Source organism: Tinamus guttatus, unplaced genomic scaffold (assembly GCF_059628265.1).
Source record: "Tinamus guttatus ecotype Peru unplaced genomic scaffold, ASM5962826v1 Tinamus_guttatus_pri_ptg000052l, whole genome shotgun sequence".
NCBI classification, from domain to species: Eukaryota; Metazoa; Chordata; class Aves; order Tinamiformes; family Tinamidae; genus Tinamus; species Tinamus guttatus.
Window position 1 is genome coordinate 2,134,718 of NW_028288586.1, and position 20,120 is coordinate 2,154,837.

Genomic DNA, 20,120 nt, shown 5'->3' on the forward strand with positions numbered 1-20,120 from the left:
CGGTCTTGTCCTCAGCGATCCTGACACTCTTTTTATCTCTCTCTTGAAACCCATCCCACAGCAATTCCTTTCCTCATTCATATGCATCCTCCAAAATGCGCCCTACACGAGATCCATGCAAAAGTCTTCCTTCCCCTCTCCAAGATGTCCAGCTCCTTGCCGAGGGCTACGTCAGCTCTCCCTCTAAACCAGCTTGTGAGGCCCAAAGTTAGACTGGAGCCAGCCTGAGCAGCAACAGCTTGTTTGGGCTGGCAAGAGAGCTCTTCTCAGAGACCACTGCAGCAGGTTGTATGAGCCAGCTCTGACCATGGGTATTAGCATTGACCAGAGAAACTTCAGAACTTAACACAGATGACTTTCCTCTTCTCTATCAAGGTTTTTCAAAGTCAGACTCAAGCTTACCTGCAAGTACTATTACAAAAATACTTACATCAATGAATGTCTAGCAAAGGAAGCAGAGTTAGTTGAAGCAAGGCCTCCTGGTTACTAAATTTTGATTTTTCTCTCTCTCTTGTTTTTTTAAGCAGTGCTGAAATGGTCCTCTATGAAGATGAGAAGGAAAACAAATTCACAGAAGTGGAGGGAAACACCACCATGGGCAGGTCACAGTGTGCCAACACCAGAAGCAAAGCAACACTAACAGATCAGGGACCAAGGCAGAAACTGAAGCACGTGCAAGTTTCCAAGCCATGGAGAACAGGCAGAAAAGATGTGGGCAGGAAAAGGGAATACATAACCTAAATAACAGAAAAACAAAAGCAGCCTGATGTTTTTTTTAAAAAAAGCTAGAAATACCACATACAAAAAGGTAGATACTAAAACAAAAATCGGGGTATCAGTTGTGGTTTTATAGATCTGAAGGTTAATAGTATAGAGCAGACTGTGAGCACATTTGCTGAGAATAAAAAAGTATTTAACTACAAAAGGAAGAATGAGAAGTCATAGCACAGGAAGGCCTTCGATTGCTATAAAAGTGAAGGAAGAAAACAAGATCAAGATGACAAGTCAGATCACTGGGTCCCTCAAAAACATCTCAGGATTATTCCTCATCATGCAAGCAAAACCAGCTGAACATTTATAGCAACAGTAATTTGGTAGCAAAACAAAAACTTTGACAGAAGCAATGAGCAATGCATTGAAAAGTACTTATCTAAGTGGATGCATTTGTACTGTGCCTGGGAGAAGGAGAAACTGCCTATGTCCTTCGTGAAGCCTGGAACAAAACTCCTGCTTGCTCACGTCCTAGACTGGACCAAGGAGGTGCAAATAACCACAGGGAGACGGCCGAAGGGCCCGCAACGCTGGCGAGGCACACGGCTGCTCTTGCACAAATTCGGAAACAATTTTAGGCAGGACACATCACAACATTTCCATATGAAACTATGCACTAAAACTATGCAGCAGAGTAGAGCAAAACAATTTTTTCCAAGTGTGGCAGTTTTTAAAGTGAGACCAGGGGCAAAAACTTCCTGGAAGAATGCAAGGACAGGCTTGAGCTGAGTTGTTTCTGTAAAAGCAGTAATTGCTCAGCAAGGATAACTAAATCCATAGCACTTCTGACGGGGCCTTTGCACCCTACAGCTTTCTTGGGGCCTCAGTCATTAGCATCTGTTAGACGATCATTAGCATGTTATGGCCTCAAACATTTCAATCATTAGCATCTGTTAGACAAGAGCAATAAAACTAAATAGCCAACAACTTCCAAGGAGGCTGGTAAGAAAGGGGAAAAAATATATCAGAAGTGTCTGTCAAAGAAAAGTTTGTGGGGTTTTTTTTGTTTTGTTTACAAGGGTAAAACCTGGTGTAAAACCTGGCTTCCTTTTCACAATCCAAGGTGCACTCACTGTCCTGGAGGAAGATCATGCATTTAGCAGTTTTGTTTGTTCAAAAAGCTAGTAGGCAACAGGAAAACATTTTAAGTTTCTAGCTCTTACTGGACAAAATATATATTAGTAAGGAACACAAATATACTAGCTATGGAAGAACACAGTGTAACATCAGAATAGAAAAATAGACTCTCTGTTGTAACTTTTCATTACAAAAACGTGAGACATAGACTTTCAAGAATAATCTCACAGAACCATGGACAGGTTGAGGCGCACACACATTTTTGACAAAACAAACAAAAATGCTGCACTGACCAATGACCTTCCCAGCTTGAACAAACATTATGTTATTGTGAATACAAATGTAGACAAAAATATTTTTTTATGTATTTAAGTAACAGTTGCTAAATTTTGGTGTCTAACTGGTCTTACACTGATCTGCAGACATGCTGTTGGGAATACAAACATTTAAATTTTGGCTCTACAAGAAGTCTTTCCCCTCATTCATTAGAACACAGTCTGACAGGGAAATAATTTGGTCCTTAAAACAAGGGATATTGCTGTTATCACGCACAAAGTCATTCTTCTTAAGAGCAATATTCAGGACGCAACAGTCTGGCTGGGAAAACTCCTGTTATTTCCTATTATTCCTACCCACACAAAACTGCAAATGCAAAAACTCTGGCAGAAATCATATCAGGTCATGTGCCTTCCCACCCGCCTCCCCACCCCAAAAGGGCAACAAACAGACACAGAGAGCCCCAGCTCTCTGCAGTGCCCTGACACACAGCACGTTGACACTGCTGAGCCGGTGCAGCACAAGCCACCTGGGTGCCCTGACGCTGGATTTCAGCTTTGTCCCTTTCCCGGTATCAATGACGATGTCAAGGATCCAGGCTCGATTCCTGCTCTTGAGTCTCCCCAGGCAGTTCTTCAGCAGGAGCACCACACACATTGTCCTGGCTGCCGGCAGACTGGTTCAGCTCTTCAGGTTCCCCAGCTGCAGTCGGAGCTGTTTCTTCTTCTTCTTCCTCTTCAGCCTCCCCATCGTCTTCTACATCCATTTCGAACACCCTCACGTGACGGAGATTTGAACTTAGCTATGCAAATATTAAAAATCTCCATTAACGAACCAATCAAACAAAATCACCCAACCTGCCTCACCCCGGAAAGCAATACCACTTTACACGTTGGTAAATGGCTTTAAAATAGCCTTTATCAAATGTTTGTTTTCTTTGAAAGGGAGATAACAACAAACCAGCAACTGTTCTGTTGCTTTTCCGATTGAAGAGTAACACAAACTAATCTATTAACTTCGGTTTAAGTTTTCCACTTTATGTTATGAGAAGTATGACTGCAACCTGACACACTTGTAATAGATAATGAGAAAATCTTTCAGTAAAAAAAAAAACATGCTTGATAAATTTCATTAAGTTAACAGAAACAGGTTATTACTCTGTCTGACAATAGCACAAATTTCTTATAATTATTCATAGGCTTGTTGACAGATACTATACTTACCACACAGGAAACTTTTCTAATACCATTTACAGCAACATACTGAGCTTTCATATTCTCCAGCACTCTCCACTGATTCTCCAAAAGCACTGTCCGTGTGGGTATCTCACCGCTTTGCTCATCCAACCTGGACATAACAGGAACAGAAGCACAGAACTAGTGCATCAGAAACAACTCTAGTATTAAAAAAAAAAAAAAAAAAATCAGTTGGTCTGTTTGTCTGGGGAGACACGCCAGGTTTCAACTGAGGTAAAAGGGAACGGAGTTTAGAGCTTAAACTTCCCCCCTCCTGGGCAGCATCCTCTGCAGCAAGAGGATGAGGATGAGCTTTGTTCAAGCTTCTCCTCTACAAGAAGAGTTTCAGAACAAAGTGCTGAAGGCAATGCCTCCACTTACATCTAAGTTTGGCCTTCACCAAAGGCTTGTGTATGAAGGGATTATTTGTCTAACACAGTGGCCAGAATTAGTTTAAATAGTCTTGTTTTAAATACACTCTTTGTTCTTCAGTAGTTTCTTTATTCTTCAACACACAATTCTTTATGACATAAAAAGAAGGGGCCAATATGTCTATTTTCAAATTTTATATATATATGTGTGTGTGTGTGTGTGTGTATGTAAAATATGAAATTAACCTTCTTTTCAGCTCTCCCTTTTAAAACTCAAGGAAAGATTTTCAAATACCTTTTAGCAGAATCCCAGATGAATTCCTTTTCTTGGTCCTCATCAGTGTACACTGAAGATAAAGGCAGTTGAGCCAAGATTCTCTCCTTCCCCTCTTGTTCCACAGTTTCCTTCAGAACTACAGTTATTGTCTCATCATCATAGAAATGTGCATCTAAACAACTGTAGCACCTATGGTGAAAAATAAATAAATAAATAAAAAGCAGCATTTACTTTTTGGAAAGTTTCAAAGAATAAAAGTGAACACAAAACTGAAATATTTTTAGGACTGACAGGGTTAATGTTATATAGTTGGCAGTGAGCTTTATTGTAAATTGTAAAACACTATGTCCTGCAGCCAAGACACTGAAAGACAGTCAAAAACACTGCAATATTTTAGGGACCAAAAACTTTTCACTTTTCACCTAAAATGGGAAGAAATAAGCATGCTAAAAACAGTAAACACGAGGAACGCTTAGAAACACAACTGAAAGCACATAGGGCAACCCCATCTGGCCTTTCCTTGTTAAAGGATAAGTTGCTCCAACATCTTCTAGAATATTTTCATTCAGGTACCTCAACTCTCATGCTGTCTTACTTTACAAACATTACAGATAAGAGAGCTGTTTCCAGATAGCTTTTTTTTTTTTTTAACTAGAAAGCTGTAGCCTACCTTCAGTTAGCATAAAAAAATGAGGCTCCCACAATCCTGTACCTGTGCCCTTCCTTATAGCCTGACTCCCTCAGAGACTACAAGCTAGGCAACTAACCTTGTTTGGCAGGAAAAGTGTAATACTTGAGAAGTTAACTCCATGTAATAATAAGCACTGGAAAACAGAGCATTCAATCTTCAATTCTGGAATGAAAGTCAACTAGATATACTGACCTTGAGTCTGAGCTGTCATTTATACTGCTGTTCAAGAAGCTTCCAAACTCTACAGCAGTAAGTCCATTACTGACAGACCTAAAAGGAGAGTGATCATTCATTATACCCAGGTAATTATTTTTCCACTCAGGAAATCCAAAGAACTCTGATGTGCTATAGAAAGAGATGCTGCAGCGTATCTAGGCTTTAAAAAATACATGGCTACATCTCTAACAATATAATTGGAAGGAAACCTTTGGTTTTCTTCTTCCACCAACAAAACAGGCGTAATGAATTCAACTGGGAAACTGCATCCAGCTGTGGGGTTGGGTTCTTTAATGAATTTCAAGCTCAACTGTCCTAATCTCATGTCTCTTAAGTTAGTTATTACTCAACTCAATAAAAACACCAGTTCAGACTGCTTTAAATACTAATGGGGGAAAAAAACAAGATAGAAACTACACCACGAGGCTGTAATTTTGTCATCAGAGACGCCCAGCTGAAAATACAGAGAATACCTTCACCGACAGAACTAGAGGTAACGGCCACAGACAAACACCAAAAGTTCCGCAGGAACTTAAGGAAAAATTTCTTAACAGTGAGGGTGACAGAGCACTGGAACAGGCTGCCCAGAGAGGTTGTGGAGTCTCCTTCTCTGGAGATCTTCAAAACCCGCTTGGACGCAGTCCTGTGCCACGTGCTCTAGGTGACCCTGCGTGTGCAGGGGGGTTGGACTAGATGACCTCTAGAGGTCCCTTCTAACCTTAACCATTCTATGCATTTTCTCCAGTGGTAAAACCACTTTAAAAATTCCCACCCTATCACAGTTTATCATCTCCTCCCATGAAGTAACCCAGATTATAAAATAAATCCTTTTGGGAGGAGTTCCTGATGTTTTTTAAGGCCAAGACATCTCAGTGATCCCTCTGACAGAATATAGCTTAAGCAGTTGCATCAGAACTGAGACAGTGATAAACAGCAACTTGGGTGCAGAAACTCCTGAAGCTGCACAAAACTACACCCAGAAGAGATGTTTCACCTATGAGTCAACCCTCCCATTTTTCATTAGTGCATTAAATTACAGGCTGCAAGGGGTTAACAAAAGAATACTTACAAGACGATAAACCAACTTTTAAAGTTTGGTTCCTTACATGTTATCGCTCAAACAAGTAGTTCTGTGAGTAATTCTGCAAAACTAAAGCAGCCTGATTGTTTTTTTATCCTAAGCCTACAAACAATTTGGGTCTTATGATTAGATTCTTGAAGTCTAGTAAGACACAAACTCCTACCACATTTTCCTACTGCTCTTCCTAATGGACTCCTCATTTATAGATTCAGTCAAAGAGGGATTGTGCTCATGCTGCTTATCCCTTTTTACAGGAAGTTTCAAGTGGTAACTGACTGTACATACACATGTACCAAAGCCCACAAACACTGTGCTTCCCCCATTTCTTACCTGGAAGTATCTGTGTGTCTCCTCAAAATGTATATTTTGGAAACAGAGCTTTCTAATATGGTGAAGAGAACATAATGGATATTGGAGGTTTTATCATTCCACCTATAACATGAGAGGATGAAATAAAAAGTTATATCAAATTATAATAATTGGTTAACGAAATGCACTAGAGAATAGCAACATACTTACAGAAATGGTAGTTTAAATAACTGTGGCGTGGAATCTTCACTGAAAGGAAAGCAAAAAAAAAGTTTAAAAAGTACTTGCACAATCTTGTGCAACTGAGTTTAAAAATAATGCAGAAATACCTTTGAGAAGTTTTGTAGAGAGTCATGCAGACTGCTTGATGCACTGACTTTCCAATTACATCCTATCAAATACAATGAAAACAAGCCAAAAGATACAAGAAGTTACTCACAGCTATACACCTTTTTAAGGCAAATAAAGAAAAGACAAAGTAAAACCCAAGTACATTTGAAAGAGAAAGCCACCAGCATCTATGCTGGAATAAACATCTCCATTGCAAACACTACTATCACTTGATGCACTTGCTCTGCATTTGTTCAGAATATAAAAATGAATATGGCCACCTAATACAGCTATATAAGATATAGTGCATACGTGATGCTAATTAATGTTCAAATAGATTCCATCCATGTACAGGGTCAAGTAAGAAAGAAAATTAGAAACATCCCACTCTTTTCTCCTTAGCCAAAGGCTCGAGACCCCCAGCAAAGGGGAAGTGAGGCTGCGTGGTACCACCCATGGGGTAGGCAGCCAAAAGCAAAGATTAAAGATTAAGTTTCCCTTGGTCTTCAGTTGAAACTACCCTAAAATAAAGTTGTAATTTGTAAAGACAGAACTTACAGCTGGTTTCTGTAAACACTGATCAATGATCTCTTCCATTTGCCTTTTGACAAAATGCAGCGACTTCTCAGGGTAATAAGGAAACAATAGTGGACTTTCTGGAAACAGATAAACCAAAGTTCGTTTTAAAAACTCGCGTACCTCAAAATATGCTGCACTGTATAACGCAAAATGGAGCGAGTTTGGTGGCAGGGCACTAAGATGGTCAGGAGGCTGCAGTGAACGATTTATGAGGAGAAGCTGAGGGGTTGGCTCAGCCTGCAGAAGAAAGAGCTAAAGAGAAGGAGCCAAAGGGGCTCTTCAGCTACAGAAGACTTTCTGAAGGTAGGGCAATGTCCTTCTCTTGAGCGCGCAGCGACAGAAGAAGTTGCAACAGTCATAAGCTCCAGCAAGGGAATTTCCAGCTGGGTGCAAGAAGAAAGCTTCCCCGAGGCGCGTCGAGGCAGCAGGCCCAGCGAGCCCGGGGCCCTCTCCCTGCAGGCACCCAGGACTCGACTGCACAGGGCCCTGAGCAGCCCAGCTGCATTTTGAAGTTAGTCCCCCACAGAACAGAAGCTTGGAGTGGGAAAGGACCTCCAGGTCCTTTTATTATTATTAATTATATCTGTAATACAGCATGCCATGAGGGAAATGAAGAAGCAGAGACCTGCTCATCCCTTCAGCATTCCTTCATCACCCATTTGAAACTACAGAAACAGGTGGCTGAAGGAGTCCAGAGCTAGCAGTACAGTTGTACATGAAATTGTACATGCAATATCTTGTTTTAGCAAAAGCATTTCTGTACTTTTTATAGTAGCTGTATTTTGGGTACGACATTCCCTCTGTGAAGGATACATTATAAAAAGACACTTAGTTTTAAAGATAAATCTTACTACTTATTTTATATACCTAATCTGTTTCTTTTCCAATATTTAGCTGGAAAAGAGTACAAAAAATAAGTCAATCAGCAAAGTAATACAGGACACCAAAATATGGTAGTAAGAGTGTTGCATGTGCACAGAGGCACATGTAACATTCCTAATCGCTATAAACCTTACAGTCCTAAGAAGAAAAACAAACATACCTCTCAATAACTAAATAATACAAAGACATTCATAGCAATCTGTCTACAACTATGGATCTTGGAGGGTAACAGAAGTGAAGTGTCAAATAATCTACATATATTTTTGATAATTTAGGTAAATATATCTTAGAAGCATATCTTAAAATATTTCTAGAGACTGTTTTGCCAAATAGAAGAAGGTGCAACAGCCTCCCCTCTTTTCATTTAATTGTTAACAGACCCAAAAAGGCAGCCATGGCAAATTCCCTCTCATAATAACAAGACAGCTCACACTGTAGAAGTTTTACAGTCCTTAGATGCTATGGTTAATGGAAACTATGACTATTCTGGTCATTCTCAGCATCAGTTTGTCATTGTCTCTTACTTCCCTTTTAACACTAATTAAACAAAACAATGTAGCAGCAGTGTGAAATCTTAAATCCCAGAGAGAAAGAATGAAGAAGACACTGTCAGGTATGACCAAGTGTATGTCCTTATTATTCCTTCCTTATTATTACTTGCTTAGGAATTAAAGTCTCCTAAAATAGACATCTTCCTGGGATTCATGAGAAACCAACATTTCTGACACTTGTTCATAAAAAGTAGGAAACTCCTAATATACAGCAAAGGGCAACTGGCTGAATAAGCAGCTACGTGAAAACTCTATTAAATAACAAGGTCCATTTATTTTATTCTACTTAGATAAAAATACATAACCAACACCATAGAAATAACTTAAGCGTGAAAAACAGATTATTCTTCTAAATTTGTTAAGGTCTACATGTTTCTTTGATTCACTGTATAAAGCACAAGTTACCTTTAAGATGGGTACTATTTTTAAGAAAGTTAAACCATTGATTTCCTTCCGTATTAGGTGGTGATACAAGGTCATCATCTTCATCTTTCAAGTACTACAAAAGAAAAGGACATTTACAAGATCATTATTTAAGAACAAAGGACACCAGAACTCACCTCCAACACTGTCCCTCACATGTCTGCTAAGCATCTCTGTTAATATTAAGAATAACACATACATACGATATTAAATCCTCCACCTCTTCCAGGAGCTAATAAGAAAACAAATTATTGTAAACAGCATATTTCCATGTGAATCCAATCTTAAAATAAAGGATGAGTGCAAATGTTTTGAAATCCACTGAATAATGGCATAAAGACAATAAGTAGATTTCAGTTTTACACTAATACTGCTGGTCACAAAATAATTTCACCTCTTTCTTAAAACAGAGTATACATAAGGTTAAGATTACAAAGTAAATTTTAAACACTTCTTTTCCTAACAACAGTGAAAAATAATTGATACTCTCCTCTATCATAGCTGGAATGTGCAACACAGGAAAGGGCAGGGAGAGAAAAGAAAAGCTTTAAATTTTTTCATCTAGAATTTTTGTACTTATTATTTTTTCCATTCCTTCGTTCTTTACCTGGCCAACTCTTTCCACATTGAAGTATTTTCCTTTACGATTATAGAGCTCCGGTGCCTGAAAAACAAACACATACAAAAGGAAAATTTAACCCCAAAGTTCAATGACAACTAGTGTACAAAAAAGAGATTCAACTATTTTCCCTAAAGATTTCCAAGTTCAATCATCATCAGCAAAAATACACTCAGATGCTATATTTGGTATTCAGCAAACAGCTTACCTCATTGAAGTGCTCAGTAAGAAAATCAGCAACAAATGTGATATCTTTCTGAGTCATCTATAAGAAAGAAAAAAGGATAAAAATGTAGAAACTGCAAGGAATGTGTTTTCTCTTGGCCAAACAAACCCAGCTCCCTCAGCCTCTCCTCACAGGATGATTATTCCAGTCCCCTGGCCATCCTGGCTGCCTAGGTCACTGTGGATGACAACTCTGTCCTTGCGCCCATCAACTGCACTCTGCAGGCTGCTGCAGCAGGAGTATTCCAGCCCCCCTTCCAGGTCTTTGGGAAGGATATTAAAATCCCACTGACTTGGGTCAGAGAAACAGGCAGTTGTTGGAGAAGGAAGCACTAAAAGCAGGCTCACCATCTGGACCCTTGATATTTTCAGAAATGGAATAAAAGAGGACATTTAGGGCATATAAAGAGCCACTAGGCAAGTACTTCACAGCTGTCACACATTCACACACATGCTTTGTAAAAAGAGTAGTATTAACAAAGTAAAAGCAATACTTGTGAAATGGAGTATATTAGTTCAAAGCTGAGGCCATCAACTTTCTCAAAGGAGCAGTACAGATAGTATTGTTCAAGGTTTGGAACCAAAATTAAGCTTTTAATACTGCCCTCTAAGTTTGGCAGAATATTAAAATATATCACCACAAACTAGCAGTTACTACTACCTTGTTCAGCTCAGGAAGCACATGATCTTCTGACATCCTCAACATAGCTGAGGGAAAAATGATATTCTTAATGTATTAACAGTTCTTTTTTCCCCCTAATATTCTCATCCTTTTTCATAGCTGTGTAACAAGACACTGGTAATAACATAGAAGGATTTTTCAGAAACAAAAGACTCTAAAATGAAGGATTACGAATTGAGACTGTAATTGAGGCTCACCTGCCCCACTTATTTGTAACACTAATCTGCACATAGCTATTTTTATCCTTTTTATGTGAATTCCATCCTCTACAAGATCAAGATTAAATTATTATTAGGGGTTGGTGAGGACTTCTTTTTCCTACTAACAGTATTAAAATAAAAAACTATAATACACTGTTATATTGTGCATAGCAATATTCATGTGTTAAAGAGAACTGAAAAAAAAAGACATTTTAATCATTAAGGCTCAGATACCAAGTTCTTTGTTTAGTTTCAACAGTGGCAAAGAGTGGTTATTTAAAGTGTTAATGTTATGATAATTCTTACAGTTCTGCTTTCTGCAATTTTTAAATTTAAAAGCACCAGAAATGCAGCGTTAGCACCTACAAACTAACATATAATGTTTTTAATTATTATGAAATTATAACGACTGATGTGACTTACAAAACTGCTTTTTTTGGCAAAACAGTTTAAAAAACAACTAAAATTGTAAGTGTATTTACAAACACTTACAAAAATTAGCAACACTAAAATATAAAATTCCTCGGTTCTTTCTTATGTTTAATTTGTAGCTATTCAGCTACAGTCTGAGGGGGTCTATAAATTGCATCAGAACATTCAGAGAATGTTTATACCTGTGCATAACTTAGCTGGTATCTAAGTCCTCACAGGGGGGGGTAAAAAAAAAAATACCAACAGTGGCAGAGTATGGGCCAGTCAGCCAGTCAGGCCATACTTCAAAATTTGTGTAAATCACAGCTCTCATTTCTCCAAATCAAATTGGTCATGAAGCAGAAAACAACTTGGAATAATATATTACAGGATAAGCATATAAAATACCTACATGTATTCTGAATTCTGTGCACATAAATATAACTGGGACCTATGGCTATTTAGTATGTCAATCATAAATTTATAATCATTGTTGCTCCAAACATAACCTTTTGTGTGTGCCAGAATTTTCTATGATAACAATAAATAGACAGTTATACTTCAGATTGGCTTAATTACTTGCCAACATCTCAATGTTTACAATACAAAACCGACACTGCCTGCTTACTATGAAATGAAGCTTACCAACATAGAGCCATCGAAAAAACGCTTTGAAGTTTTTCATACTGCTGTCAATAACCCTGTACAAGAAACAAGAAAATAAACTACCTGGTCTCTCTGTCACAAGCTGCCCAGGTTTAAGTTCCATCTTTGTTAACAGACAGACACACAAGCATTAGGAATTTTTAAAAAATGCTTAAAGCATCCTTCAGAGTAGGACTGCTCTTGAGGTTGGATTCTCCAAGGTGCAGTGAGATGAGATTTGCTCTCCCAACTTGCACTCCTCTCAGCCACATGCTTCCCCAGACATTTCACTTAATAGGCTTTTTTTAAAAAACCTAAAAATCAATCAATCTTTCTATCTATCTCCAGGCCTTATACTTACTGAAGCAGCTCATTTGCTTTCAGGATGAAAGAACCAACAGCAGTAATAGCATCTACAAAGAGAGCAAAACATTATTACTAAGCCTGAAAAAGTAAAATGGGAGTGGGTAAATAGCACACAAACACTACTGTACCTTCAATTCCAGATGCATCTAATCCTAGAGACTCATATTTTTGTTTCCATAATGCCATTCCTTTCAATTCACTCAAGTGGTATAACAGTGCCTCAGAGCCACTAGGAAGGCAGAGCAAAGTAGTGAAGTCTTTTAGTCAGTCCTTTGGAAACTCATTACTTCACTGCACAATGAATTTTTATTAAATGGGTGAATAGGAACTTTTATACAGTAGTCTGGTATATAAAAGCTATTATTATAGCTTTTGTGAATTATTATTTCACAGGAAAATTATTTTAACCACAACCCAAAGTTGCTATGAATGTTTTGCATGGCTCCTACCCAAACACTAGTCAGGGGCAGTTGGTTGCCCATAGAGATTGTTCGAAGTATGCTCAAAAATTCTTCAGCATCCAAAATTAAATTAGCACATTTCGCAACACCACAGTCTCCACACCAACACACCTACGTTCACAGAACCCTCGATATAGCACAAATTCTTTCAGTGAGCCATATAATATGCCAATTTCTCTCTAATTCATTGGATATCTTGTGACTTACCTCTGCAGATGACTTATGACCAACTTTTGTATACTCGAGTACGAAGACTCTATGGACTGACCAAGTTTTTTTAAACCCTGTTAAGAAAAGAAATGTTAACATATGTTTATATAACAAGATATTAATTAAAGGATACTGAATACATGAAGATTTAAAAAACATTAACATACCTTTACTGTCAGCTGGTTCATTAATAATGCCTGAAGTTCCAGACTAAGGACAGGAGTTGGAAGAGAAAAGAGAACCAAACATACTTTCATTTTGTATTTCAACTTCAAATGCAAATGCATACTCAGATAAAACAACAGTAACTACCTTGCTTTGCCCCATAATAACAGCTGCATAAACTCATCCTGCACAGAAGTGGTTGTATTCTTTTCCTGCCAGTCAAAATGATTGAAATAGATAGGTAAACAGATTAAATTCAGTCTACCAAATAATCTCACATTAGTATACAGGAAAAAAAAAAAAGTATATAGGAAAAAAACAAGCATATTCTTGAATGCTGAAATCAGACTACTGATCACTGAAACTCAAAGACAGAGTCAAGTAACTTAAGTTATTTTCATTTCTACTCCCCAGTAAAAATTCCAAATAGTTCAGCATCACCAAGAATCTATGTTTAAAAGAAATCATTACCAGTTTAAATTAACTTAATTATTACCAGTTTAAATTAACTTTTAGCCATGATCAATGGCCACAGGATGTAAGCCAGTCCAACAGCATCTAAAGCATGGGTCTGTTACACCTGTGCTATTGAACCAGGCTGAAAACACTGGTGGACTGCACTCAATATTTATAGTAGGCAGACTATCAGTGACTGAACGATATAAACACACAACCTTAAATAGAAAACAACTGAGTAGCAACTGTGAAGTTGGAAACTATCACTTTGAAAAACTCAGAATAAATAAAATACAGAAATATCACAATATGATCATGCTTTATTATATTCAGGTATCTTTAGCTTCAAAGTATTTAACATGGAATAGCTTCTGGGTTGCCTCAACTCAAAGACTGCTGCCTGGGGGGCATTAAACTTAAGCAGCATTAAGATACAAACTATGTTAACAGTAACAAAACAGCTACTGTCAGAAGTGTATTTCTGCAGTACCTGCACAAACTTTGTTAGCCGCGAGTCCATCTGCATCAATATTTCCTCCCAGGCTTCACACATGCATGTCAATGATAACTTTATATACTGTAATACAGACACAAGCACTGGCTTTATTACTTTTCTCCAGCTTCAATACACATTCAAGACCAAAATGTTACAATACTAGGAGATAAACTAAACATATTATAAAATTTCCAAGTTAGAGCTCTACATTAACTTAAAATCAACTTAAGGTTCCTACTAGATAATACTTTATTTGCATTTTACAGACTGAAGTCTGTAAAAGCCAGGTATTAGAGATGTGAAAGCAAAATTTTACCTGTAGAAGAGTTGAAATGTGAGTAAATTTTCGAGCCATTCGAGTTACTTCAGGTAAGTAACTAGATAAGAGACTAGTGTCCAGCTGTAACAAACAAGTAATAGTTAAGAGATGATTTGTCTCCAGAGAAATTTTAGACTACAGAAATGACAGACTGGGAGGAATCCACAGAAAAAGCCTCTTTTCTCACTTTCTCAAAGTTGATTTTAATAGGGAAATACATTCGAAGTCAAAGGAGCACAAATAATTTTGATGTATCAACAAAATTTCATGATAAAAAAAATCTTATTTTGACATTTTGCAATCCTGACAGTAATATTTTAGGAATGTCTATGCTTGATAGCCTTCATAAGTTACTACACTGTTATTGTGCCTTTGTGTGCAAAATAAAGAAAGTCTGAATAAATATAGATATAATTGAATAAATTAATATCATATCCAAAGTAATATTTTAAAAGAATGTCCCAGAGCTTCACTTCCATTAGTCTCATCAATGAGACTGCAAGTTAATGTGACAAACCCAAAAGCTAAACTGAGGTGAATTTTAGAAAGACTGAAGAAAGTAGTTTGCGGTAATAATAGGTAATAATAATAGTTGCTGCGAATAACAGGATAACCATGAAGTTACCTGAAAGTAACTAAACTACAGCTTTTTTACTGTTAAAGAACATTGTAAACTTATTTTACTTGCCTGAAAGTATGTCATCTTTGCTTCACTGTCTGGAGAGTCTTGTATCTCTGTAATAACTGATAGTGATTTCAAATCGCTAGACAAACATAGGCCACGACAAGAACCTGGCACCTGAAGGATTCAAGTTGAAAAGTTAACGAAATATTGCATTATACAAGAAATACAATTATGTATTTACTGTGCTAGCAGATTTACTGTTGCTAGCAGAGCAAACAGTACAGCTACCTACTAAGGTAGCTTCATTCAATTACATGCAAAAATTCAAAGTAAAATTTTCAGCTAGTGTACAGAAAATAAAGCACCCTTGTTACTGTGCATCAATGCTGAATTTGTTGCATTTGAAACAAGACCTAAAACTATACAAAGTTGTCGATAAGCAAGCAATCATTCCTTTCTTGAAACTTCAGCAATCCCATTTCACTCATTTCATACATCTACTGTTTTATTCAATCAAGGTGTATTTTGAGGAAAAATCTATGGGAAGGAAGTGAACGTACCCCAGTTACGAGAGCAATCTTGAACATTCCATAAGCATAAATCTCAATGAACCCTGAGCTGCCACCAAGAACAAGAGCATTGAGCCTGTAAAAGAAGAAGCAGATGTGCGATGAGTATACCAGAAAATAAAACTACAAATCTTCTCTCTAAACTATCAGAAGTCACACCTGTCTGTCAGATCCTAATGCACACAAATATAATCCTTAATTAATCCATTAAAAACATGAAACTTTGGACAAGGAGTTGGTCTATTGCTGTCTTATGCCAGTATACTTTCTACTACATAGTAAGTATGGCTTACATTACAGTGAAGAGTAATGCTCTCCAATATAAAGGAAATGACATTACGTGTCCCTGTATAAACAACAGAAAATTAACTGCAATTTCTGCCTATTACACAGGCTACCATATGAGAAAAGGCAATGTTTCCTTTAAATAAAATATAGAATTTAGCAAAGCAGTATCTGTAAAGTTCTTGGTTTGTTTAATTGGACGTCTGAAAGAGCACAGAGTCAGCAAAGCTCTTACAACACATACACACACATCTCCCCTATCTTTTATCTTAGTCCTACTATAAGAACAGATATCATGTCTTAAGAGGGAATAACTGGTGCCTGTGCAGAGATGTAGATTTTGAAATGAGGAGCATGATTCTCAGCAATGGGTCTACATGGGAGAGTATGAGAAAGGAAATGGAAAAACAACCACAGAAGTGAAGTGCCCTCATCTAGGCTGCACAGCAAATATTCAGCAGCGCTGATCACCATCCAATGCGCTAGACCCCAGGCAACTGCTCCTCACAGTTCCCCTAGTAAAAGATACTGAGTTATTTGAAAGCAATCTTAACACAGCCAACTTTAGGTTGTGTGTCAAATTAACCTTTGTTACACTAAGGCAAATCCACAGCAAGGCCCTGCCCAGAACAACAAGAATTCGCAATGTTCCCAGGATCAACTTAATCTTAAACATACACAAAATTCCCATCAAATGCAGACCAGGAAATCTTTCACCAAGAAAAGCATCTATGGCAGCAACAGCAGTTGCTGGTAAGAAAATCAGCACACATCAGGCAACCTTTCTAAATAGAAATGGAAAACAAGTGGAAACCGATGAAGACATTTTTAATAAAACACATTCTTCTGACTTCATCTTTGTAAATGAAAAAGAAGGCATTCCAAACCCTTTCCCCAGAACCATGAAAAATAAGTTATTAGTAACTTAAAAAGGAAAACTATCCAATACTTTACAATTAAAAAGAAAGCCACAGAATTTACCTTACATCCCCCAGAAGCTTCATAATCTCGTCTGACTTTTCTTCACTGAAAACAAAAAAAAATGATGCAGATGTAACTTGTCTCAATAACAGAAAAAAAAAAGGAAGAAAAAAATAGAGAGAGATAAAATGAGTTTCTCACCTGAAGATTTTTGCAGTGGTGCTATAACTGAAAACAAAATAATTATTGTCAGTAACAATGAGCATGTGTAATCCAAAGCACTTTACGGCATCAAGATTAATAATCAAAACAGTGATGACATGACAAATCAGATCTTCATTGTGTAATTCTTACTTTTTTGGTAGTGCAGGTAATTTAGGCAAAAGGAGATTTGACTCATCCTCCGCGTTGTAAAATGAAGTGAGAACACTGAAAAGGAAGTATGATTGTCTTTACTGATAGTAAAGTTGCAAAAAAGGGGAAAATGGAATTTATTTCTACCCCCGAAGTTACAGCAGAGATTCAAATGGTCACAATGAATTAAAAAGTTGCCAATTTCAGGGTTCAGTCCCTCTTAATAATTTGATCTATGAAATCAACAAATTAATGAAGGGAGATTCATAATCTACTCTTATTTTCACCAAAGGAGAACAAAAAAAAATGTTAATCTGCTCAGTAGTTTATCAACAAATCCACCATGAATTATCCATTATGCTGATGTGGCAGACACTCTTTATAAACTCAACTCTGTCTCCCACCACATCTGCATCTCAAAAAAACCCTTCAATTTTAAGGCACATACTACAGTATAAGGAAGACTAAAGGGCAGCACTTTTCACCACAGCTTAGACACGCTGCAAAGCATGAAACTGCCTATCAGGAGATAAATTTAGCTTCTTAAAGAAAAAAATTATAGTTCCATAGTTCCATATAAGATGTATTTTCTTTCTTACTATTTTTAATTTGTACTTTACAGGGAAGAGAATCCCCAACTCATCCTCCCCCCCAACAAACTCCTCTCACTTCTAAAAATAGATGTTTACTTATTGTCTTGCACTGCACGACACATATCAGAGGCTTTTGAGAGATCACAGCACTCTGACAACCTGAAGCAGTTGCACCCATGACAGACCCACCAAAGGGGTCAGGGTATAATAAACAGAAATGAAGTTAAGATTTAAATACAACATTCTCCTTGGTTAACAAGACTGATGAATAATAATATTATTACAAATAGTTTAATAAATGAATACATTAGTTCGCATTGATGTAAACTGAAGAGAGAGACAGTCCTCATATTAACACCAAATTAAGCAAGCTCTTAATAGGTGGGTGCTCAAATCTTGCTGCAATATTCCCATATAACCTAAAAGAACCTCAAGACTAAGATTTCGTCGCTACAAATAAGCACATAAAAATGTCAATTCTAAAGTTAATTTTAACAAAAAGGTTAGAAAGTGCTAAAGCTATTTATTGTATTATTTTATTTATCCCCTTGTAACATATTAACTATATATTACATAGTAAGATAGCCTGTGTAGTACATCGCCCACATTTACCTGTAGAGTTTTTCAGACCTACCTGCTTTCTTCAGTTACCTCCATCCAGTGCATGTAGGTAATGGAAGAGTCCACGGAGAAGGAGTGCAAACTTTCAGGTTTTTCTACATCACACAGAATAATCCGCTTGGTATCAGTAAGGCCAAAAGCCAAAACTAGAGAAGGTAAAGTATAATATATTAATAACCAACATGCAAAGCTTTGTATTTATTTTATGCTGGACTAGAAAACAACATTCCTTCAAGGCCTATTACTGGACAGAATAGTTGGATCTAGTTTTCTCCTTGTCTTTTATTGCCTCCAAATTCTCACTTGAAACCTACTTTCTCCTATGCTATTTTTAAGTCAAAAGTCTGACCTTATAATTATTTATCTGCATTTTGAACCCTAGGTGCTTTTCACTACAGTTCTTATAAAGCACATGCATTAGTTTCTGTAATTTTGAGGCTAATCTATAATTGAAGACTATTCAACAGCAGTAAAATGCTATGCAGCAATGAAAATACTCCGCTTAGGAACTGGAAGCCTTGCTATAGCTTGGAAAACAACATTCTTATACATAAACTTACTCTGTAAATCTTTCTTGCAGTAGCCTCAACAGTGTATCCTTCCCATAACTTTGAATAAAATAAAAATAAAAAATTAAGCTATGCTTTTCTTTCAATACCCTTTACTTGCAGATTTCCCACAGCAGGAAAAAGCACCACCTCAATCTGCACTGATTTCCAACAGTTTCTTTATTGTTTTGATTGCACCATGTCACTCATACTCCACATTACTTTTGCCATCTGGTCTCCACGCGAGAGCAGTCACTTCCTTCCCCGTATTTTCATTTGGAGGTAAACTCCAAACGCGCTGGAAGTTTGCAAGGCGATGGAGCAAGACCTGAAAACCAAACACGTGCAAGATCAAAATAAATAATAATAATAATAATTCTTTCCCCATTAATGCTAGCTTGTAAATCGGCTCGGGAAGGAAACTCCAGTGCTCCCTGGCCACTCGGGCATCTCAGGTGCCATCTTCCCTTCAACGTGAGGGCTCCTTCCCGTGTTTTCTCCCGGTGCGGGGCGGGTGGAAGGCACGAGCTCGTGCTCCTCGCGCTGGATCACCGCGAGGACACGGAGCCCCGGGAAGGGGCTGCGCGCGGGAGGGCCGCGAGGACACGGAGCCCCGGGAAGGGGCTGCGCGCGCTGGATCACCGCGAGGATACGGAGCCCCGGGAAGGGGCTGCGCGCGGGAGGGCCGCGAGGACACGGAGCCCCGGCAAGGGGCTGCGCGCGCTGGATCACCGCGAGGACACGGAGCCCCGGGAAGGGGCTGCGCGCGGGAGGGCCGCGCCGCGGCAGCCGGGGAGGCCTCCTGGAGCCGCGCGGCGCTCACCTCCCCCGCGCGGTTGGCCAGGGCGATGAGGTCGCGCTTGGGGGACCAGGCCATGAAGAGAACCTCCTGCGGCAGCTGCTTCTCGCCGACCTGCCGGAAGGGCGGCATGGCGCCCACGGCGCCGGGGCCCGGCCCAGCCCCGGCCCTGGCCAAGCTCTGCCGCCGCTCCGCTCCGCTCCTCCGGGCCCGGCCCTGCCGCCGCTCCGCTCCCCGGGCCCGGGCCCAGCCCCGGCCCTGCCGCCGCTCCCGCCTCCGCTCGCGGCTTCCGGAGGCGGCGCCTCCCGGCCCGGCCCGGCCCCGCGCGCCGCCCGCCGGCGCTGCAGCCCCGGCCCAGCGCGTTACAGCCCCGGGCTTTCTCCGCCCCCGGCTCTACCTCGTGGCGCTGGTTAAAAGCACAGCGCAGCTGCCCCGAGCGCTTGCAGCGCTTCCCCCAGCGCTCCTCACCGTGCCGCCAAGG

At 39.0% G+C, this 20,120-nt stretch overlaps 1 protein-coding gene across 1 annotated transcript; it reads right to left on the reverse strand.

Moving 5' to 3' along the window:
* Positions 1-2,579: 2,579 nt before the first annotated feature.
* ANAPC4 (anaphase promoting complex subunit 4) lies at positions 2,580-19,803 on the reverse strand. The gene is made up of 28 exons (XM_088539940.1): positions 19,664-19,803; positions 19,063-19,168; positions 18,306-18,438; positions 17,079-17,153; positions 16,926-16,952; positions 16,785-16,829; positions 15,510-15,594; positions 15,013-15,123; positions 14,322-14,405; positions 14,000-14,086; positions 13,201-13,265; positions 13,056-13,098; positions 12,886-12,962; positions 12,346-12,446; positions 12,213-12,264; positions 11,852-11,907; positions 10,575-10,621; positions 9,897-9,953; positions 9,677-9,733; positions 9,052-9,145; positions 7,193-7,290; positions 6,634-6,695; positions 6,515-6,553; positions 6,326-6,427; positions 4,891-4,968; positions 4,026-4,196; positions 3,348-3,471; positions 2,580-2,926 (listed from the first exon to the last, which is right to left on the reverse strand). The coding sequence occupies exons 1-28, from the start codon at positions 19,769-19,771 to the stop codon at positions 2,711-2,713; spliced, it is 2,400 nt and encodes a 799-aa protein (XP_088396066.1). The 5' UTR covers positions 19,772-19,803; the 3' UTR covers positions 2,580-2,710.
* Positions 19,804-20,120: the final 317 nt, after the last annotated feature.